Source organism: Micropterus dolomieu, linkage group LG13, assembly GCF_021292245.1.
Source record: "Micropterus dolomieu isolate WLL.071019.BEF.003 ecotype Adirondacks linkage group LG13, ASM2129224v1, whole genome shotgun sequence".
Classification (NCBI taxonomy): domain Eukaryota; kingdom Metazoa; phylum Chordata; class Actinopteri; order Centrarchiformes; family Centrarchidae; genus Micropterus; species Micropterus dolomieu.
In genome coordinates, this window is record NC_060162.1 from 5,158,226 (window position 1) to 5,182,300 (window position 24,075).

Consider the following 24,075-nt stretch of genomic DNA (forward strand, 5'->3'; position numbering starts at 1 on the left):
AGCTATTAACCTAATAAATTAAAACATTAAGCTGTATAGTGAAAAATAAGATTATTATTTAGTTAATATCTCAATACGTTCATCAAGGGAGATGCTGCATGCAAATTGCCTTAAACGTAAACTAAATTAAAGCTTTTTCCAAAACATTCAACCGCATCTCAAGGTCTTCCTCTGTGGAAGAAGTTTGTGATGACAAATTAGCTATCTGCATGACAAAAGAAACTTCAGAAAAAGCTAAGAAGTGGACCTTGAGTCCCCCGCGACCCGACCACGGACAAGCGGATGAAGATGGATGGATGGTGGACCTTGAGTCAAGCTATTTATTGGTAAAGAAAAGATCTAGAATTCACTTTCACATACAGAAGATTTCAGTTTTTATTCAATAACTCATTACAATGGCATGGGAAATGCTCTTAACTTAATAAACCAAATTAGTAAATACTAAAAAATGAGTGTTAAAACTGAGAATGGCACAGACTGACTTAGAATAAGGATCATAAACTTGTGGAGTTGTGTACATGTCTTGTCATGAGGAAGCATGTGAACAGATACTTCTTCATATTTACGATCGAATCCCAGAGGATATAGCTGTGTTTTTTGTTAACAAGTAGTGCAGCAGATGATCATGTCATCAGAACCTAATAATAGATTCACCCATTCAGGCCTGGATGAGATTTTAAATTTTTTAATTTTACAAAATAGAAAAGACATATTCGATGATTACAACCTTCTTTTTTTTGGTATGATTTGATTTTGGTAAACTATACATCTGATTTCTCAGGAGAAATAGCACATACATTTATCAACTGGTGTAAACAGAACTAATAGAGATTAATGTAAAGAAAACCAAAGACATGACAGTTGTTGTTCTGTTGATACGAGGCTAAAATCATCTAACATAAACACAGTTCTGCTGCGTGAGCTTTCCTTTTGCCTCATCTGCATGTTTGGAAACACACACAGCCAAGACCAACTCAAATTGGAAAGGGCAGTCAAACATGCCAGCAAAATCATCAGCCAACAGTCAGTGGGAGACCTATACCAAAGACAAATAAATAGCAAGACAAGACAGTTCATGTCTGATGACAGCCACCCCCTGCATGAGGTGCTGTGCAGCTAGCCAGACAGGAAGCAGGAGCCTTTTGCAGCATAAAATATTCACTAGGCGGTATAGCAACTCCTTACCTAAATTATTTTTACTTTTAATATTATTTGTGATTTGTTTCCTTTTTTGTTACTATATATCTTTCACATTGTCTTTTTAATGTTTTTATTTTTTATGTGTGTATGTGTGAAACAGCAGGCCAACTGAATTTCCATCTTTGAGGGATATCAAAGATGAGCTTGCCTCGACTTGACAAGACTTAACCTCTGCACCACTGGTTTAAAAAACTGTCATTATCTGGTCCTAATATGGTAGAAAATATGATCACTGGATCACTGAAAATGTCATCATATCATTATATCATATCACAATCACTGGTTTGAATGAAAATATTTGGTCACCCGAGCAGGATACTTTTTATCAGGAGCTGAAATCATAGAACACGTTGCAACAGCTTTATATTATTTAGCTCCAGCAATTTAATACCTTTTAAAGATTTGTGTCATTAGTTTACGGTACAGATTACAAGTGTCTGTGTGTGTTTTGGTTTGTTAGCTGTTTCTTATCCAAGTCCCCCTCTATCTCTGGAGGGCTGAGAGAGGATCAATGATACCATTTATTATTAAAACCATCTGCCTTTCCCTGCAGGATCTTGATAATCTGCCATGGCGTTGATCATGCTCCCATGTGTGTTTGTTTGTTTGTGTGTGTTTGTGTGTGCACGCCTTCGTGCATGTGTGTGTGTGCATGTTTATATACGCAAGTCATTTGTTTACCCCTCTGGTCAGTAGGGCTGGGTGTGAACAGTCACATGTGAAGGAGCTGATTCTGGTGGCCTGTACAGATATCCCCCCAGGATATACACTGAATATACAGAAAACAGCATGAATGAGCAGCATCGTCGCGACCACCTCTCGACATACAAAAGTTCAGTGATCATCAACAATACAGGTTCTGTGTTTTGAAAAATAAAGGAACACCATGCCAAACTAATCCTGGTTGACACAGTTCTTCTAACCTGCTAATAGATTTGCAGAAAGTCTCTTTTTTGGCTTTTGTTTATTTGATTATTTTTGCAAACAAACTGACATTATTGAGAAAAGAAACAGAACAATAACACAAACAGTATGCATGGGTGACAAAATACAAGGCCTCCACAAGAGAAAAACATATTAACTTGCAGATCAGAAACGAATAGCAGTACAAAAGACCAATGTCATGATGACAAGAAACATTAGTTATTTAAAATCGGTTGGAGATGCAGTCTAGATGAGCATGCTTACAGATCTTAACAGGTAGTCAAAGGAGAAATACATTGACACTTACAGGTGTTCTGCTGTTTGATTCATTAGTCCTTGTTGCATAGCTCTCCAGGTTTTCAATTGGTTTACAGATTACAATTACTGTATACCTCTGTACCAACGCTGAGTATGCAATGTATTCAGTCAGGTGTGGGTGGGGCCGAACCTTAGCCTTATAAGGCACACCTGAACTGCTTAAGCCTAGTTCACACTACACGATTTTAAGCCCGATTTGCCGGTCGGCAAGGTTGGCAACCGTCAGGCTGTGATCAGGGGTAAATCAGCAATCAATCGGCGGCCGCCAGTCGTTATATTAACTACGCAACAACGCATCAAAACAGCTCCCTGACACACCGCTGACACATAGCAGACGCCAGCCAGATATCTAGCATGTCAAATATCTGGAGGAATCGGCCGATTCGACATCCACATCCAGCCAATGAGAGCAGGCAGCTACTTTAGCTACTTTTTCTCAAAACACTTTTTACTCACCTCCAGCTCTCTCTGTAGCTCAAACAATCCCTGCTACCTGCGTGTGCTAATCCATTCTTTCACCAATATTCTTTGTCTTTATTAATTGCCATCTTTATAATAACAAACAACAGCTGTTTCATGTGTAGTGTCACCTCATTTCCCGTTTCACATTTCACATGTGTTTTCTTGACAAACCGTGGTTTGGAGACTAGACGTCGGGTGACAGAGCCGCTGTGTGTAGTGTGTGACCCCTTGTTACCGATCAGTCACGTAGTGTGAACACCACAACGACAAGACTCCCGTCACAAGTCGGCAAGTTGTGTAGTGTGAACGGCATGGACATCGGCCGACGCTGAAAGTTGTGTAGTCTGCACAAGCTTTAAGAGGCCTAGCTCAGGCCCTGCTCAGCCCTTTGTTTGCTGGAGCATGCTCCAGAATCAGTTTAATACAGTAGTAGTCAGTCTCTTCACATTGACTGTAAATGGATGCATTCTGTGTGTAAGTTATCATAAATTGACATTACTATTGATTTTGCTTTTCTAATTGCCATTTAGTGTTTAGTGGGTTATTTCAGATTAATTTGAGTGATTATCATGCTGTAACTGGTGTGTCAGTACAGAGGCTGTTTAACTAGAACCAGCTATTAAAAACTACTTTGTTAAAGTCGACATCTCCGTGCTGCAGTACAGTAAAAGTATTTCCTGTTGTTTTAACATTTAGCAGTATGAATGGATATTGTTGGAAAACAACCTCATAGTACTGATGTGAACGCACATTGATTTAAACTGCATTTTCAGATTCAGCTGGCTACGTGGACAAAGTTGTGAGACGGAGTGTAAGAGGGGGTGTGTGAGAGCAGGAATGTCATCCAGGCTGTGAAGTGGAAAATAGTTTGAATGTTGGACTGGGACAACTGTTTACATGCAAAAAAAGTTCTTGTAGGTGTGTGTTTACATGCATGTTATCTCATTGGAGCATAGTCTGAATTTTTATTGTGCACTGTCAAGTTTCCATGGTCTTTGTTGGTGGTGTGAAATGTAGTGCACAGCAATGATCACTACTGAGAATGGTGGACTTCTTTGCTACATCACAAATTGTGGATTTGATTTTTAAAAAGTACTTTACTGTGCATAAAGCCTCGATTGAAATTTCAGCCTACTTGAAACAAATTAACATGTTGCAGAATTCCAAACCAGATTTATTTTATGTATTAGGGGAATGACATCTATTATCAAATTGCCTAAATAAATACAGTGGAAACTGCCAGTGGTGATCACGTCTGTCTGGGTCAAATAATGATCACCATAAGCAGCTGATTTTTCTTTATTTCTCATGTAAATTGCCATCTAATTGACTTTTTTAATACATGAATACAAAGTAATGAAACGGACAGCTATGCTATTTACTGATTGAAAACGTGGTCCTCTCATGCTTTGAGCCCTGTCTGAATGGTCAGGCTGAAAGCGTTACACTCCACTCACATCACATAACATACCTGCTGCTGTGAGGGAGCGGGCACAATAATTACACAATGTGAAAGTCCCAAAATGCCAGCAGAGCAGGAACAGAAGGGCAAAATAACTCACTGGGCCATGGCGATGTGAGAACAGAAGAGGCACATGGCGTGCAAAAGCGCACAGCAAGCGCACAGACAGACAGACACACACACACACACACACACACACACACACACACACACACACAGTGAACTTATGTTGGGAGAGCCAGCAGGGATGGTCGTTAAGCACTGTTGCAGTCCCAAAACCTAAGTTAGAAGGGAGCCTCAGCATATGACCGCTTACAATAGTTACAACCTTTTAATTTATTTCTCTATATGTTGTCATGTACGAAAGACCCAGAATGGACACTGTAAGTGGACTACTTGATTACGATAATAATTTAAACAGCATTTGAATAAGAATGATTCTGTCCCAAGCTTTTTGATCCATATAAGGTATAATCCATTATACGGGTATCATAGCCTGGATACTCATTCAAAAAAGAGTGAAAGTATCTCTCTTAAAAAAATGTATTAAAAATAATCAACAGGTCACAAATTCATCACAGCTCAAACACACTGATATTCACAGGGCAAATTAGACTTTCCAGTCCACCTAATTTGCATGTTGATTGAATAGAGCCGGACCACTGGATTTTTAATTCTGACAAGGATAGCATTATTTGAGACTTTACGTAAACACCAGGTCAGTTTTGGAGTCCTAGGCGAGATTTTAAATTGATAAAACCCCTGCTGAGTCAGCACACATGATTTAGTCTCACCTCCTCTTTGAGTTTCTGTTTGGGGAAGTACCCTCTTTAAATGTGCATGTGGCACCTTTTCACCTCAATGGTAAATTAATTAATTTTAATGCAGTTATAAACTCCTGGACTTTAATAGCTCTTGTGTTTCAGCAGGTTTTCTGCTCATGTTCAAAACTTTCTCCACATTCAGAATCTCTCCCACATATCTGTGTTCTCTGACATGTTGAGAGAGAAGTCGCAATACTACGAGACTAACGTCATCATTGAATGAAAATTCACAATATTTTCATTTCTACCTGCCCTATACTCTGCTGTGCGTTACGTTTTTGCTCTGCTCGTAATATCCCCCATAGACCGTTTAACAGACACAGTTTGGGACTGCATGCTGCACTAGGGTGACCAGACATCCTCGTTTTCCGGGGAGTTATGGTGACCTGTCTGCTGTCCCCAGAAATGTCCCCATTTTTAACTGAGTGTTATTCATAGACTTTATAAGGTGTTAACAGACCTGAAATCAGATTTTACGTGGTCCCAGAAAGACAGCAGAGCATGCAGGTGTCATGCCGAAAAGTTATCGTCCGCCAAAACCTGATTGCCGTCCGCGGGAGAGTGTGCAGCATGTTAAAGCTGTATCACACAGTCTACAGCTGCTTTTATCTGGATCAAACAGACATAACGTGCAAATAAACATCACTTCGATTCACGTCGATTGATTGACCGACTGACATTGTCATCTCTAGGGCCATGCATGCTAAAGATTAACATGTTGTGAACAAACAATTTCATTAACTACTCTCAGTTTGTGTAATAATGGCTTCTACAGTGTGCTATTATTAGAAAAGTGAGCATCAAATCTGAAGGTTGCAGCAAAGAAGCCTGCTCATGTGACAAAGTTAACCTGTGTCAAAATATCACTTGATCTGTGTGAGCTTATCATGACTTCATACTGTGGAAAGAAGTCTAAAGAAAGATAACCGTAGCAGTGCACAGACCGAGGCTGACCTCAAGTCCATCTAGGCACGATAGAAGGTCAACTGCACCGCAGATAAGATGAGACCTTGTTGCAAGGACTGTGATTCACGTAAACACGGAGGCCTGCTGTTAACAGTGATGAGTAGTATAATACGATGACCGTCGACAGCTGACTGCTCGGGATTTATGTGGAAATATACAAAATAGAACAACTATCATTTCTCTGTGGTTCAAATACAGACGAAAGTGACATAATGCATAGTATCAGACCAGTGAGCCCTGCACTGAAGGCCACAATAACGTCATGCTAATTTCTAAACAGTCTCTTGCATTTCAAAGTTAAAGCTACAAAGGTCAGCTCTAGATGAGATATACACCCCTCTTTGTCACTTATTCAAAATGATTACATTGGCCTATAAGTGTAAACAAGCCTTTCTGTTCTCCAGCCATAATGTAAACTAACTTGTCATCTTTATAATCTAACATCAATGTAAACAGTGAAAACACCTTCAAAAGAATACATTAAACATACCCTAACTTTGTTAAGTTTAATGCATGCTGAAGAATAAACTTCTCTATTAAATGTGCTCTGTAATGACTGAGTAAGCCTTCACAATGAAGGCAATGTTTAATCTGTATCATAACAATGTGGATACAATATATGCAATGACATGATGTACCTGGGCCCTAGTTAGTAATTAAGGGTTTATTTATACAGCACCACTCAAAGTCTGTTCTAGTTAAAGATCTGAGTGTAATATTTTTTGTTCATTTTATTACTTATCTGCCTCTTTGAGGGTCCTTACATTATGTCAGGTAACTGGTTGCTGTAACAGTTCAATTTCCCATTGGCAAGTACCCCAGGAATCCTGATGATTTTTTAGGTAAATATAAAGGTTCCACTGTTGCCTCATAGCAAGAAGGTCGTGGGTTCAAACCCCGGTTGCCCTCGCCTTTCTGTGTGGAGTTTGCATGTTCTCCCCGTGTCTGCATGGGTTCTTGCCAGGTTCCTCCCACCATCCAAAGACATGCAGGCTAGGTTAATTGGTGACCCTAAATTGTCCTTAGGTGTGAGTGTGAGTGGTCCTGTGATGGACTGGCGACCTGTACAGGGTGTACCTTTCGCCCGATGTCAGCTGGGATTGGCTCCAGCCCCCTGCGACCCTGTACGTAGGATAAGCGGTTGACGATGGATGGAAAACACTAGGGCTGAGCACATTAACGCATTCATTAATTAACACCGATAATTATTTTATCGCATGTTATTATTATCATTATTTTGAAAGTCTGTTTCTCGCTGGCTCTGAATACACATACAGTCAAACCATGGGTCACAGGAGGGTTGGGATGTTGATCAGCCTGCAAATCACCCACCCAAACAATGGAGGTGGAGGGAGGCTTCAGCAGACTATGCTGGATGTAGCGTGTGGGAGAAATAGATGAACAAAAGCAAGACAAGCGATCAAATGCCATAGCGAATTGGATAGCTACACTTTGCATGCTGATTAGTATTGTGGAAGATGCCGGTCTTAGGAATGTTCTTAAAATCACCCCGCAGGGTTGCTCTATCCGACAGCGCTCCATGAGTAAACAGCAGGTGCTCTATGGATAGTAATGATGGCAACGATGGCTTCTGTACGTAAGTTAAAATTATACATAACTTTACCTGATAGGCCTTCATCTAGTTTTACGGGGATGCTCTGCCATGGAAATTCCCTCCTGTTGATGTCCTATTTACTAAACAGTAATAGATTCTGGAAACTAACAAACAGTGAGGATCAGTCTCTCTTCCAATGATTTGAGATGCTTGTCCCATACAAAAAGTTCAAGACAATTCAATTTCAGCAGTGGGCGGGCGTGTGCGTGAGGAGAGCACTTCATCTCACTCTGATAGGGACACTTGCCTCTGACTGTTTCTGCTGCTCCCTGAAAAAAGAAAAATGTTTCTGCTGATACCTGTTCAGAAAAAACCCCAAAAAGAAAACAGATTTACTGTAGATGTGTTAACCTGTTGCTCAGAAGGTGACTGTTCTGATGTTATGATCGTGGCTCTGCACTCTTGTTTTAACAAGCTAGATAAAAGGTAATGCCCTGGCAGTGGCAGATAGCTTTGGTTTTATATTTGATTTGATTACGTTAAAGTTTAAGTTGAGATTTACAAGAAATATTTTATTGCTACTGTATAAAGGGAATACTGCTGGTAAAAAGCACCTTATTTGTTTAAAGTGTTTGCAAACCACATGTTATTGCACTGCTGTGTATATAACAGTGCATTTAAATTAATAGTATGCAATACACTACCTTAGAATTCATTATTAAATTTTGCGCATAACAATATGATTAATCGCAAAATCATGCGAGCAATCACAATTAAAAATTTTAATCCCAAAATCATGTCTTTGCGGTGCTTTATATCCTGGGGTTTAGTTTCTCTTTCCTCTCTTTATTCTCTTGACTTGTTTATTTCCTCCAACTTTCTACACATTCATGTCTAACTTCCATTCACTTTCTCATCTCTCTTTTAATATTTCTGTCCTCTCTTCTGTTTTTTCCTCTCCTTCCCCGTGGTTGTCTGAATCCTTATGAATCAAGCGTACAAGCAAGCCTCCAGCCTGTTTTTTTTCATTCTTTTCCATTCATCTCTTCTAGCATTCATCTGAACTCTCAGAGGCTCTTTTGTCGTGTACTCATTCCTAAATCTTCCTTCACATATTTCCCCTTCCTGTTGTTCCATGGGGATTTTTGTCACCTACTTTAAGGAGAGATGGTGCACTAGGACAACTTCACCCAACACTTCCTCCATCAGCTTCTAACTCCACTGACTGATCTCTCTCCAAAGTGTTCTCACAGCAGTGATTACTGAGCTGTTCCCATTTCTACAGCCTTCCTTCCTGTTCTGTTTCACATCTGGCTGTGTCGTCCTCATGTAAAACAGAATTACTCATTTTCTCATGAAGCCAACTCTCTTGACATCTTTGGAGTCTGTGCTTCTTGTCATCACTGAAGCACTCAACGATGATTCAGTCCCCTCAGTCGTTTGTCTTTTGCATTAGACACTGAGCCGCCAGATGCTCCTTGTCTTTATACTGACTTGCTGGATCTCTGGTTCAGCACTCTCTTGGGTCATCTCTTACTTGATTGACCTCATTACTTTGCCCCATTAGACCTCACCATGATCGCTGACAATATGAGAGTAATTCCTGCTCAGATGTCTAATAATCTCTTTGTACAGTAAGACAAAACTGACAACAGAATCCTGTAAGTCTGCTATGGTCAACAAAGTACCTTAGATAGACGTATCCCTTGGCTTCTCCTGCTCAGGGATCTACTCTTTACATTTTGCAGATCAACCTAATCATGGCCCCCAAACTCTAAAATGTTGCTATGTTAAATAGCTCTTATCCTAACGCAGCAATTGGTTTAATTGTCTTTCAACTGAATGACAATATACTGAATGTAGAGCTACTTCCCTCCAAACACAAACCTCTACAGGGACGTTGTGATCTGATGAGCCAATCAGCAGGACATTTGTCAGAAACTGTCGAATCACAAAAATAAAAGTGTCTTCTGATCTTACACAAATATGGATAAGGTTAGTTTAGGTTTAGGAACAAAACAGCTTGGTTTGGGTTGAAAGACTAAGTTAAGGTTAGGAAAGGATCTCCCATTTCAATGTTTCATGTTTTGTTGGCCCTAACCGACCACCCAGCCCCCTCCCTCTGCGGTGTTGTGGCTCTATAACAATGTCACACTACCTCCTTTGCTCCTGGGAGACTATATTTTCCCAGAGTCCTAAGTTCCCTAACCCTAGAACTGGGGAACTGGGGACCCTGGGAACAGCATAACAAAGTTCTGTAAGTGAAATTCAAATTATAGAGGAACAACTTCCTGAAGCTTGCAAGCAAACAGGAAGTGATGTCATATGTCTGCATAGGTCTGCCTGTGAAAGATAACAGGAGACACTTTAAGGGTTTTTTTGTTTGTTTGTTTGTTGTTTATTTACAACATTGTCCTACTTTTCTGCAGTGTTTACACAAGTCAACACGAAACTTGGGTCAGTAGTTTCCCATGACACACTAAGGCTCTGCGCAAAAATCTGTGCCAATCAGCCACTAGGTGGCGCTCTTGTTGTCAATCATATATATATAATATGCTAAAAAAATGTTTTCAAATCTCTGGGCTCTTCTCCACTTGAGACTTGCATCACGGTCTGCAGGTTCAACTTGCATCATCTCCGCAGGGTGCAGCTTGCACTGGGGGGCTTGGACCTTGCTAATGCCTGCATGTTACTTTTACTGTGAAGCAGCTCCAAAAAGTGTTTTGTTTCAATTAACACCATATGAACTTCATGAACAGCCTTCACACCCGCTTCCTGATAATTGATAACTCTCAATGCCTCAGTAGTGCTCTGTCCCCATGAAGCATTTTGTTGATGGTAACCCTAACCACAGGAGTTGAGACAAATAACAGGGGCACATTAAGTATTAGTATAGTATAGTATAATATAGTATAGTTTAAGGATCACAACTAGTAAGAGACAGCTTGATTTTGAAAGTACCCAACCATAAAGCCTTCCTCCTAAGAAACTCCCCCAAAACATATTTATATGTACAGTGAGTGAACGCAAGTAGGTAAGAATGAATAAAATGATTGGCTCAAATTAAATGATTGGCTGTGCCTATTACCGTCCCACAGACACTAGATTTTTTTTATCGTTTTTGTGCCAGAGCATTTCATTTGATTGCTGTTTGGATGTAAAGAGAATTTCAACAAATTTTACAAAAAATGTTTCTGAAATAAACTACGCTCACTTTGGATCTGCTCCTTTTAATCTGAAAATGTGAATGTCTGACACAAGACAACAAGAGACAATATGCTAAATAGCGAATGTGTTGTGAGTGTATGTGCCTTTACCTGCAAGGAATGGTGTGTGGTTGTGTATTGAGGGGAGATGGGGGAACTATGAGAGAATATTATTTTATGCTTTCTGGCAATTTCTTGTATGCTTCAACTTATATTCATTCCTTTCATTGTGTTTTTATACCCCACTACACACAGAATAACATGAAGTAACTTGAACTAACTAAATCACCAACACTGCCAAGCTTTGGGTTATATGTTACATGGCTCTTACCAATGTTTCTTCACCTTATGTAGCATGTACTGTATATGTCTTTCATTGTAGTTTTTTACTATAGTGCTGCTCTATTAGTTTGTTCACGCGTGACGCAACGTAAATGCATGTCACCCAAAATTATGCTTTTTTTTCTCGAGTTTAGCACCCAAAAGCTCTTGATGATGTTTGTGGTTGGTAGTGGCCAGTTGAGACTAGATGTGGGTTGAAGTATGTCCACCTTTAAGCCTAATTACCACTGACAAATAATACTGATTTGTGGTTGACTCACCAACTCCTGTCTACCTCATTACTTTAGTCATACAACGGCTTTTGAATGGCTAAGTAGAGATTGTGCAAGGTATGCATTATTATGGAGCTCTGGCTTCTGACAGAAATCCCCCTCCCCCTTCTTCTTTCTTTATCTCTCTCTGTGGATGCCACCATAAATATTTTTCTTCAGCTGGAAAGAGGCCTTCATTTGGTACATTCCCCTGTGGGTTATGAGCATGTTCGTGGCAACAAGCACACATTCTAACAAAAGACCGTTGCAATGAGGAAAAATTACTCACCAACATAGAATTTGCTCAAAAATAACCAGATATCTGATGGTTAATTCCCAGGCATGATTCACAGAGCTAATGTGGTGTCCACTGTGGTACACCATATGGTACACTGCTGATTCATTGTGTGTTTGAGGCAGGGTGTAAGCATGTGTGTGCATATGTTCAAAGGATGCACATGTAGCTGAGTTGCTTATTCACACAAGAATGACGCATAGGGTTAAGAAACCTGCGTGCACTCACACATCCAGCACAGAATGTGATGTGAGGATTATGCAAGTAAACCTGGGAGTTCTATCTGTGGCTGGCTGCTAATACCTTCTAAAGATGTTTGCCGTGGACAGTGCCGCTCTGGGCTGCTAATGCTGCATGTAAATATCCGTGTCTACAGTGTAGGAGAGGCAGTCACGGAAATCTGTAGTAAGGAAGCCAGATGCACAGATATTTGTTGTTTGAGGAGGTTGTTGCTGTTCAACTCCAGACTTGTAAGAGGAAGTACTTGTCTTATTGCTCTGTGGACACGTAAAGCTGAAAGAGGGAGGTCAGGAAGGTAGTGAAGTTTCGGGTCGTGCAAGAAAAAACAATATGCCAATATGCTTCTGGACATCAATGGTAAAATGGTAAGAAGTATTCACAGCTTTTTCTGTGTTGTGTTTCCATGTGTGTGTTTTATGTGCTCTGTTTGTGACAGAGATTCACACAGTCTCATCTGTTGCCTGCAGGTTTCAGCTACAGAAGAATGTGTAGGACCTATGAGACTGACTCAAGAGCCAATTCAGGTAAGAGTATACAATATACTTTAACATCTGGAAGCATGTTACTTTTGTCATGTTTGAGGGACTTGATGATCAAATGCAAGAAGTTGATTAAAAAATACGGATCAACACCTTTTCATGAATATAAGGCTGCAACTAATGTTTTTTTTTAACTGAATCATCTTCAGATTATTCATATGATTAATGGATTCATTGTTTATTCTCTGAAATGTCACAAAATTGTCAAATACCCACCACTTTTTTTCCCGAAAAATTATTTATTATTAAAATAGCTGCAGATTTTTTTTTCTGTCAATCAACTTATAGTTTTTCATATTGTTTCATTGGCTAGCTTGTTAATATAAGCTTTGTGTTCTTCAGAATAGAAATAGAAATGTAGCTCTCAATGCACAGTTAAAGAACCAATACAATCTCCAACATCAGAATTTAAAAAAATGATTGAAACACTTTAAAACTGCAACTGTCCTACTAATCTCCAGTTATAGAGTTGTTTATATACACAGTAGCATTTAAACAAGACTATGTGTGCTCTTGTGCTTTTTCCGGGTCACATTGGGATTTTCTGCAAATATGATCTTTCTGATGGGAAAACCAGTCACATGAACTTCCAAGTAGTAAACGGACAAGTATGTTGGAATATTATCCACCTGCCATCTTGTATTGCAGGATGTTTACATAAGCTAATGATCTGAACGGATAGGTTCACAATTTCTTAAAATAGTCAGATCCCTATTGCTTTACTTGCTGTAACTATTCCTCCTGTTCACACTAATCATTAAGAGACTTAAATGTACTCAAAAGTTTAATTTAAGCTTAATGAGGTTTCAACAGTCTGAGTTACAGTTAGTCAAATCAAGAGAATTTCTTCCAATGTCACTGCATTTTTAGTGCAAAACTTCCTCTATGTGAACATATCCTTTAAATCTCCCATAGCTTCTTTTGTGTCGATTTAAAAGTGCATACATAATGGCTGGATTTTAGTAAAACTGGAATCAATCAAATGAAAACATGTCCCACTTTATGTCCTTGTTTCCTGAACATACTTTGATCCACTTTATATCTACGGCTTTGAGAGGATGTTGTATTTGTGTGAAGGTTAAGTGGCTGTCCACAGACACCTTGTCTGTACTGAGTCAGGGATTGTCTGTGCTCATCCTCTGGTTAGGATTTAGGCCATGTGCTAGTCAGATTTATCCTTACGTAACGAAGAAACTAAGTTCTTGGAGGTTACCAGCTGGTATGAGATGTAGATACCACAAAGCATTCCTCTGTTCTGGCAGATCCTCCTTCAGGAATTAGCTACTTTATTAGGTGCTTGTTTATTGCATTGATTTAATTTGCTTCGGTTTGAGCTGCGCTAGTTTGAGCAATTTCCAAAGGTTTTTGAGTTCAGCTTAGTTCCTTCTCCAATGCAGTGATGTGAGAGGCCTGGCATGCCATGTTCATGATCATGCCAATCTACACTATCCTTTCGCCCTCCTTCTCCTTATTGACCATGCCAAATAACATCGCACCAGGAATCTGTGGCAGCGTGCGGGCAGGTGGACGGACCAGAGGCTTTATTAAAAAGCCTTCTAAGACCTTGTCTCATGCCCCATAAAACCCTCAAACTATTCTCCCAAAGCAGCCCACTAAAGTTGTACCTCTACCCTTCTGCTGGGTCCATGACCTAACCCGCCCTCTCCTGTTTCACTCCTTCATAGGAATGGAGAGATGAAAAGACAGAGATAAAATGCTCTGCAGGAGAGAGTTATATATAGTGAGTTTTCCTTGACATTTACTGTTACTGCCTCACAGCCCTGGAGAGTTTCAACCTCTGCAGATACCTCCTCCTTCAGCTTATCTAGTGACTCGTGTGTCATTACACAGATAAGTGACGTTAAAGTACCACACATGTCATACATTTTTATGTTTCCCATCCCATTATCAAAATAAACTTGCTACTGATTACTTTTTTAACAACCGAAATAGATTAACCGACTCTGATTTTATCTCTGCCAGTACCAGTAGGACAATTTTCGTAAGATTTTAAAAGTTATCGCACACCAGAATGTGTTACTGACAAAAACTCTAAAAATGGTCAAGGAGCTCATACTTTATATTTTATTAATATTTTATACAACGTGCCCCTGTTTCGCATAACGGCATAAAAACTTGACACATGATCTCATTGACCCTCCCTCATATACTATCTGATACGCTTCCACACAGATAAAGTGCTCAAAGCTAGTTAGCCCCATGACACCTCTGTGTTTGGGAATCTCCCAACGTTAGATGGCATCTGGCCTGGCTGTGCAAACATGGACGATTAACCCCTGAACTCTGAAAATGTGAGTCAGCCTGCAGCAGCCGTCAGGAATAAGTTTCTGTGCCAGCTGAAAACTAACTGTACACTGTTTTCATATAAACTGTTTGTCAAAATGTAATGTATGTATTTACTTTAAAGATGCTCTAATCAGGTAATTGTGTACACATACATCCATTAATGTTAAAATGTAATTTATGTATTTACTTTAAAGACATTGTAACCAAGTAATTGTGTACACATATATTCATTTGTGTACCATTACAATGAGTTACATTCAAGGAAGTGTGTGCCTAAGACAGATGACCGTGGTGTGATAGAGTGCAGCCATGTGTTTGACTGTGTGTACAATCAGACGTGGTATTAAGACTGACGGCGCCTCCCACCAGGCTCATTGTTGGTGACATATTTAGGTGGCAGGTCAGAGATCTTTGCAGTCGGCGTCGTCCCAGGGTCGACTGGGTACTGTGTGTGTGGAATTTCGCATGTTAGCACCATGGTTACACAAGCCGGGACGGGATCAAAGACTGTGGACCTTTCACAGGCACTCACCAATACTAGCTCATTTTCTCCTCTCTGTTCCTCCTCCTCTTCTACATCTTCTTCTACTGCCATTCTCACCTGTTCTTTTATATTTTTTCTGTCATATCTCTGTGTGTGAAGCACTACATGGACAGATGTCCCGCTATTAACCAATCTCTTCCTGAGTTTAAAACTATACAGGAAGTGTAGGGAGTCACGACATTAGGCATCTTCTACTCTTTTCACCCACTCACTCATTCTCTTTTCCCTCTCTCTCTCTCTGCTGCACCTCCCTCTGTCATTTTATCCTTTGTTGTCCTTAGAGTCAGGAGGTGATGCTGCTGCGAGGCAGAGCTGAGTACTGTTGGTTCTGGCTGCAGCCCAGCTGTGTGTGTGTGTGTGCGTGTCCTTTATGTTTCTCTTACAGAGTTGTATTTCCTCACCACTGAACCAAAGGTGGCTGGTGTGTTTTGTGGTCAGAACACAGTGTGGCATCAAAAACATGAGTCCCCACCCTGCAGGCTTCATGTCTGTTTGTGTGAAACACAGAAACACAGCCTTCATTAGTTATTGTGTGCCCCTCCATTTATGTTGAAGGGATACTTCAGTGGCAGAAGACATTACCATGGCGTTTCCATGCTGTGGTGTATTTAGCCCAGGTGTTTTATATATTCTTGTTTAAATACACCATATTTAGGATTTTACAGGTTGCTGAACTCTATCCCAGCATGTAATTAGCAAAAGGCATAGCGGCACCCTGCACAGGTTTCCAGCCTGTCACAGGGTGGAAGAAGCAGAAGGATGAACACACTTACAATTATGGATAGTTCATAGTCTTCAAATCCCCTGAGCTGAATGTGTCATGAGACTACGGGAGGAAATCCACAAATACTCAGAGAGAGAGGATGCAAACTACAAGAGGAAAGAAGCAGGGCAAATCTACCCTCTGCCTTCTCATGGCTAGAGGATTTGATGTCTTTTCTATATTTAGAAGCACATCTTGAGAGGTTCTACTGATAACTTCTATAAGAGATGTATTCTGTAATTGCTTGTACATTGCAAGGCTAAGATTCATTAACAGGACTTTTCTTGCTGTGAGACAACAAAGCCATTTAGTCAGTGCGCCTCATGATACAACCCGTGATATCTACTTGAGCAGTACTTATTTTTGTTTTTAAAACGGTAGTTGTATTTATTTCTCTATCAGCAGGTGGTTTGTATTCAGTACCATTAATTCGCTAGTACCATAAAAAGTATTTTTGTTGTAAAATATTGCAGATACAATTTCCCACAATCGTTGTCTTCAATTTCATTGCAAGGTTCTAATGATCAAAAATAGTCCATCCTCACAAGGGAAGTAGGTGTTTGCAGGATAAATATCTCTGAGAGCTTCTGTCACATTGGAGAATTTTGGCAATGAGCTCAAACTAAATTTAGATTTTCCACATCTTAAAAAGGTTTGGCAGTTGCAGCAGTTACTGTATTATTTAGGCCCATAAATGTCAGTAACATTGGTGTCATAAGTGTGAAGTCTGGATCTTGGATGTCTGCTGCTCTGCAGAATGTCCTGTCTGAGTCGTAAATGTAGTGTAGACCTACTAACACAGATATTCTATAATTATCACTGTAGTAGCAGCACTGTCTCACCCAGGCGTCCATTCCTTCCTGTCTCCTCAGGTCCTGCTAGTGTTCGCCAAGGAGGACAGCCAAAGTGATGCCTTCTGGTGGGCCTGCGACCGTGCTGGGTTCAGGTGTAACATCGCACGGACGCCCGAGTCTGCCGTTGAGTGTTTCCTGGACAAGCACCATGAGATTATAGTCATTGATGGACGCCACTCACGCTACTTTGAGCCTGAGGCTGTATGCCGGTGAGCCTTACCTGTGTGTCTGCTGCCGCCGCTTCTGTGTGGTTGTTTCTTATTTCATCTTTGAAGGACTGACATCTGCAGAATGTCTCCTCCTATACAGGATGCTTAAAGGAATAGTTGGAAGTTTATTGGCTTTCTTTCTGAGAGTTACATGAGAAGATTGATTCCACATTTGTATGTATATGGTGCATGTTAGCTTAGCTTAGCACAAAGACTGGAAACGGGGGCAACAGCTAGCTTGCCTCTGTCTGAACAACATGCACCTTCCAGCACCTCTAAATCACACGTCCGACCAAGAAATAGTCCGGCACATAATTTAAAATGTTTAAATTTTTTTTTTTTTTTTTTTTACAGATAAAGCAAGATAAAATTGTAACCTGTTGAAACCTTTGGATGGAATCAGGCTAGCTGCCCCCCCCCCCCCTTTCCAGTCTTCATGCTAAGCTAAGCTAACAAGCTGTAGCTTCACAATTACGCAGACACAAGTGGTATCATTATTCTTATTTAACTGCCAAGACAGTGAATAAGCGTATTGCTCATAATGTAAACCTGTTCCTTTAAGTATTCAATTGCACTGATTCATTCAAGAACTCAAACTGGCACTGTAATCTGACATCTTTTCTGGTGCTGTTTTCAGATTTACATGCATGTTTGACATTAAACAAAGAGTTTGAAAGGGCTTCGTCTGCCAAAAGGGTCTGATAATTTCTATAACAAAGACTATGTAATCCTTCACTTTAATCAAAAATAATAAATTCTTAAATTATGATGTTTCTGCTTGAGAAGCAGTAATATACAAGAAGAGTTCAGTCTGTAAGCAGTTGTACAGGTAATAGCTTTGGGACATTGTTGTGGAGGGCTTGTTGGCGCCATCTGGTGTTCACTGGAGGCACCACAGGCATCTGCAACCTGAAGCAGCAGGCTCTGAGTTACTGTAGTCTGTTCGCCCACGGTCTTCAGGTTGCTCAATTCAGTGTTTAGCTCTAAAAGGAAGCAGCAGTGAATACTGGCTATTGAAACAGAGAGGCACTTGAGTGAGCCTGAACTACAAATTGTGAGTTTGTTTGTTGACATGAAAGCTTGATAGTGGCCCAGGGGAACCAAAAGTATTACACATGTAGAAGCTTAAAAAATATGTTTTTTTTCTTTCTTTCATTCTTGTCCATTTTTCCACAGCAAAAGGAAAATCCCCTGGCCACTTTTCAGAAACTTTTTTGATTGCAAAATAACCCCATTCACCCCTTGTTCTTTCTAGGTGTTAGCTGAGTTCATACTAGCAATACTGGTCTGTGCTTAGATTGTCCTCTCTTACTTTCTGGTGTGCCTGGTCATTTCAAGATGCATTTAAGAAGTACTTTTTCATCTGCTTTTTCACATCTATGAACAATTGACTTGTGTTTAGGGCATGTGAATGGAGATTCCTATGAATCAAAGTGTTAATGTGTGTCCCATGGTTGTCTTAATGCCTGTGTGAATACTTTCTGGGCATCATTACAAGGACATCTGTAAAGATTTTTTATTTATGTCCTTGCTTTTCAGCTTGGGTATTAAGCTGGTGAAATGGTAGGATACATATTCCTCATTATTGTTAGCTAAGACTATTTCTGTGTTTCTGCAGAGGGCAATGTTATTGTTAGATACAGTACTAGCCCATCCAAAGTTCTTGGAAGCACTAAAAACCACCACTATGTATTTTGTAGAATGATTTATTATAAGTGCTTCATTATTTCCCCATGTAAAGGAACAGATCCATTCATCTCTCCTGTCTTCTGATCACCACAGTTTGGCATCTGTTCCCTGTTTGTCCTTTGCTACTTCACTCCTCTCCTCGTCACAGTTTTTTTCTTTCCTTTCACCTCCTCCATCCTTATCCCCCATGAGGATCTCTGCCATCATCTGTTCCCTCTGTTCCTTCTTTCGTCCTCCATCACTGTCCTCTTTCCTCCTCCGCCTCCGGGCCACTTTCCCGTACATCCTGCCAGCAGTGTGGCTTTGTGGCCAAACCTCTGAAGCAGATGGTGTGTTTGGTGTTTCTGTGCAAAGCACAGAAATGCTCTGCCTTTCTTTTGTGGCAATGACATCACCCCCAATCTGCCCACATGTTGATCCTGTACCTGAGTCTAAGCCACTTCTCATGAGCTCAAAGTGTGGATGAAATGAACTCCGGCTGACTGTTAATTCACATTTGTTTTATTTCCAGGCTGATCCGCGCCACAAAGCCCTCTGAAAACACAGTTGTTCTTGCCGTTGTGCCACAAAAGTAAGTTTGATTTGAGCTTTTGTGGATTTTCTTATCCTCCTGTGTTAAAGGTGTTTTGTGTGATTAAGTCCCTGAAGACTTGGCTTCCAATCTTAAGTATATATCTGTAACATTACCAACAATCAATATTAAAAAAATATTGAATAAGTTTATAAGTAAGTAAATACGTTTATTGAGTTTAACACTGAAAAATTAAGTTTACTGTTAAATCTGCATTTACCTCAATGATTTAATGCAAACTCAAGACCTCATCCACGGTTTTTGTTGTCTTGATACATTCAGTGTAATATCTGTTTCACAGCACTAATTTTTCCACTCCCTTATCAATGGATTACTGCTGTGGAAATGTACATTATAATACATTTTCAGTGTGAGCTGTTGTAGTAGGCTACAGCCAATCACAGTTACTGATCTTGCACTGTTGTTACAACACTAGTTGACATGTTAGAATAGTTTTGATTGGTCTGAGGTTTCTATGGCGGGTGGGGCGGAGTGTTACATGTAGTACTCAAGAGAAATCATATGGTAAGTGAGCTTGACATAGTAAATTTTACTCATCACTACTAATAAGTGTGATAAAGCAATTATAAGTTAGCTTAGCAACAAAGTACAATGTTTATGAAATATGTTTTGACAGGCTCTTTCAAATTCAAAAGTTTAAATTTGTTAAGAAACTTTTGTGAAAATAGTCATTTTAGGTACTTTTCTTTAAAATGAGCCATGTACACACACACACTCTTACACAGAAGTTACACAGAAATTGAGGGTGCACAACCGGTTCATAGGTCTATAGGTATATATCCAGGTATCCATGCATCTCCAACTGAGCCCCACCCATTTCAAACCAGTGGGAAGAGCATAAAGACAAAAAAAGGAATTTGTCATGTGAAATAACCTAAATTGTTGTAACTTTGGCAGGAAATACTCTTTTCATGTATTGCAGATTCCCATCACACATAGTAAAAAGCTGATTAAGAAAATACATTTTCAGGGCCTTTAAACTGCAAAATTTGTTATAATGGTGTGGACCACACATGTTTCTGAAAAAATCCCTTTGTTGCAGTTGGTAATGATTCTTTTCCATCATTGTACAGACCTGCTGATCAGGACGAGCCATCTGTCCTTCCTCTCCTCTGTGCTGGATTTAGCAGAGTACGTCCAACCACATGCCTTAGCTTGTGACTTTGTGTTTATAGCAGACTGAATGTGTTATCCTTGTTTCTCATAGATGCTTTTTATTGGCCCTCTAAGAGACATCAGATGCTAAAATAGCAGCATGTTGCCAGTTTTGAAAGAGGCACTTATTGTCAGCAGTGTTTGATGGTGTGAAAATGACGTAGGAGGCAGCAAAACAAGTCGCTACTGAGTAAATCCTGACTCATTCAATTTCCCACTGCTCTTTCTCTCTCCTTCCCCCTTCAAACACCACTTAACCTTGTTTGGCCTCCAGAGGTTTGTGGAGAACAGCAGTGTGTCAGCCTGCTATAATGAGCTCGTACAGATTGAACACGGAGAGGTGCGCTGCCAGTTCAAACTCAGGTACAGCATAGGAAAAACACCTTGTGACGCACATACCATGCAGTCACACATTCATGCACAGACACATATACAAGGTGGTGTTACTAATCCTGAGATGCTGTGGCTTTATTCATCCGCAGGGCTTGTAACGCGGTCTTCACAGCTTTGGAGCACTGCCAAGAGGCGGTGGAGATCACCAGTGAGGACCACATAATACAGGTAGGGATAATGCACACACATACATACAGAATTTGCATGACTCAGAATGAGCAAAATCTTAAAACTTTTCCTTTATATTGTTGATATTCTATATTTTTATTATTTTAAACAAATTGCATGAAAATAAAAAAAACAACAATGTATCATCCTCTAATTTTTCTGACTTCTCCAGCCTGTCTGTGGTACTCTTGAAGATGTACATCACAAAGTTATATTTTAAATTAAAAATCAGCTGTGCACCGTAGTTATCAGTAAACGAGTAAATAGTGCATTTGTTGGGGGCTATTTTCAGCAGTGGATATGGTGCGCTACAGTCAGTGGTTTGGAGGGGTTGGTTATATCAGGCCTTGGCTACACAGGCAATACAAAAGAATACATTTATTTTCAAAAAATAAACCTAACCCATTGCTAGACTTCATCGTCTTCCTGGTTTTGTCTCAGTACGTGAACCCAGCGTTCGAGCGGATGATGGGCTACCACAAGGGGGAGTTGATCGGGAAGGAATTGACAGAGCTCCCCAAGAGTGACAAGAACAGAGCTGACCTGCTGGACACAATCAACACCTGTATCAAAAAAGGAAAGGTAAGTCCCACATCCATCCATCCTCCTATCTACTTATCTGTGAAATGAGACGATACTGTGTCATTGCCTGACTTTTCTGTTGTCTCTGAAGGAATGGCAGGGTATTTATTATGCCAGAAAGAAGTCAGGCGACAGTATACAACAGCAAGTGAAGATAACACCTGTCATTGGCCAAGGAGGGTAAGTTAATCAACCCAAGGTGGTCACTGTACATTTCCAATAAATCAGATATTACTGACAGATTCTTATCTCGTTTCCAACAGGAAGATTCGACATTTTGTAGCCATCAAGAGAGCTCATGTTGACAACAATAATCAGGTGAGTCAAGTGATAATCTAATGTTTTACTATGTGCCTAACTGATCCATTTCCTTCCAATCATCTTGTAGTTTTCTTTTTGGTGTACTGAAATGCAGTAATCAGTTTAATTAGCTCTTTAACTACACTCTGATAAAATCTGGAAGCCTCCTGAGAGCAGTAGATGTTCGTACAAAAGTCTTGATCTTTCATCACTGATTCATCCTGGTACCTGAGGGGGAAAAAGTCAAACCTGCACCACCATTTCTTTGCCTGCTTTATTCCAACTCAAAAATGAATGGCGCCTGCACATTAGCAACACTTTGAAATCTTAAACCACTTCCACTGAGATGTGTCCAAAATGCTGATTAGTACGCTCAAATGATCAATCCTTAGCTTACAAGCCTACTAGTACTGGTTTGGAAGAAAATATTGCTGCTACAAAGTTTAATTTACAAAAGCCTTAGACTTATAAGCCCACTTTTGAAGATTACAGTAAGTTGTCTTTATGTTTTTGTTGTTTTTTTTGTGGAGCTTGAACAAATGTCAGTCCTTCAGCAGTCCTAATGCTACAGCACAGCTTGGCACAATCAAGCCTGGTGGAGAAATGAACGAGTCCAAACTGGACTCAAGCATAGATTGCAAACTCTGCTGGCAGTTAGTTTTACATAAATACTTCAAATGAAGTGCAGGGTAAAGTGTCAGATTTAAATACTTCAACAGGGCATGTAGCCTTCCAGCTCTGTTGAGCAGTGTGCACACTTACTTTGAAGCAGGTGCGTCGCTGCTCTCAGCTGGGTTCCAGGCCAATAACGTCATACTATGCTAAGCTACAGCTAAGCACCAGGATCCCCCGCTAAGGCCTGGGAGGGCTAGCAGCCAGGCGCCAGGGCTATTTATACTCAAGGCAAAGCTGTACACAGACTAGCTTTGGCTCATTGCTCTCTTTCATCGTGTGTACATAAGGTGAGTCAGCCTTTGGCATCTGCCTGCCAAATCCAAATGGCATTCATTCCAGCTTGTTGGGATCGGGAATCCTTAGACATGGCAGCAACTGATCCCATTCTTGAAGCCGTGGAAGTCATCCCCACAGCCTGAATTGTGCAGTGGACAAAAAGGGTGTCCCCCTTTTTAAAAAATGCATTTTCACCACAAATTTATAGAACGGAACTGATGCAAAGTAGGAACAAAAGTTTGGTATTTGATGACATTTTAAACTTGATGATGTTGTCGGGGCCTCAGAGGTCCTATCAGGATAGCGCAGATGTGATACTGTATTCTTGCTTAGGACATTTTCTCTGAGCACTTTAAACCACACAGTATTCCACATCTTTTCCCACCCAGACGTTTGGCTGTAGACTACGGTTTCCATTTCATTGTGTTGTTTAGTTAGCAGTACTTGTCTAAGCACTCCAGACTTATAGCAGTTTTAGGGTCAGTTTTGTTTGTCTTTCCCTTTCAATTAAGGGCCATCATAATCTCAACTATTTCCCAGCTTTAGTCAAGTTAATTCAAAAGATGTTTTTTTAGATGTCTGTTTGTGCTTTGCAGCCCAAGAAGCCCATTAAGCTATAGCCAGCTAAAGCTGGCAACCTTGTATGTCATTAGAAGTGTTTACACTGTCTTAATCCTATTTACTCAGTACAGGACGCACTGGAGACCTGAGAGCAAGCGACTTAGAAATTTAGGAGCCAGTAAAAAGAGAAAATGAGCAATTGTGTGAGAGTGAAAAATGAAATGTAATTGATAAACACTTCAGAAACACCTTTCTCTTAATCAAAATTACATTTTTGTACATAAGTATTAATAAATTTACAACATAGATGGATGCATTAATCGTTACATTAATGGTGCAGGTTGCACTGTCAGCAAGATGTAAAGGTGCAGTGAGTCACAGGGTGAGGAAAATCTTCTGTAATCGAATTAGAGGCTCTTGATA

At 40.2% G+C, this 24,075-nt stretch overlaps 1 protein-coding gene across 1 annotated transcript in view; it reads left to right on the top strand.

Annotated features, from left to right (window-relative positions):
* pde8b (phosphodiesterase 8B) overlaps window positions 1–24,075 on the top strand; it is a 42,378-nt gene that overhangs the window by 1,650 nt on the left and 16,653 nt on the right. The window contains exons 2-10 of the mRNA XM_046067249.1: window positions 12,513–12,569; window positions 17,071–17,261; window positions 19,462–19,521; window positions 20,616–20,673; window positions 20,972–21,060; window positions 21,180–21,258; window positions 21,700–21,840; window positions 21,932–22,020; window positions 22,104–22,158. Coding sequence (XP_045923205.1) covers window positions 12,513–12,569; window positions 17,071–17,261; window positions 19,462–19,521; window positions 20,616–20,673; window positions 20,972–21,060; window positions 21,180–21,258; window positions 21,700–21,840; window positions 21,932–22,020; window positions 22,104–22,158 — 819 coding nt within the window. The remainder of the gene's footprint in view (window positions 1–12,512; window positions 12,570–17,070; window positions 17,262–19,461; window positions 19,522–20,615; window positions 20,674–20,971; window positions 21,061–21,179; window positions 21,259–21,699; window positions 21,841–21,931; window positions 22,021–22,103; window positions 22,159–24,075) is intronic.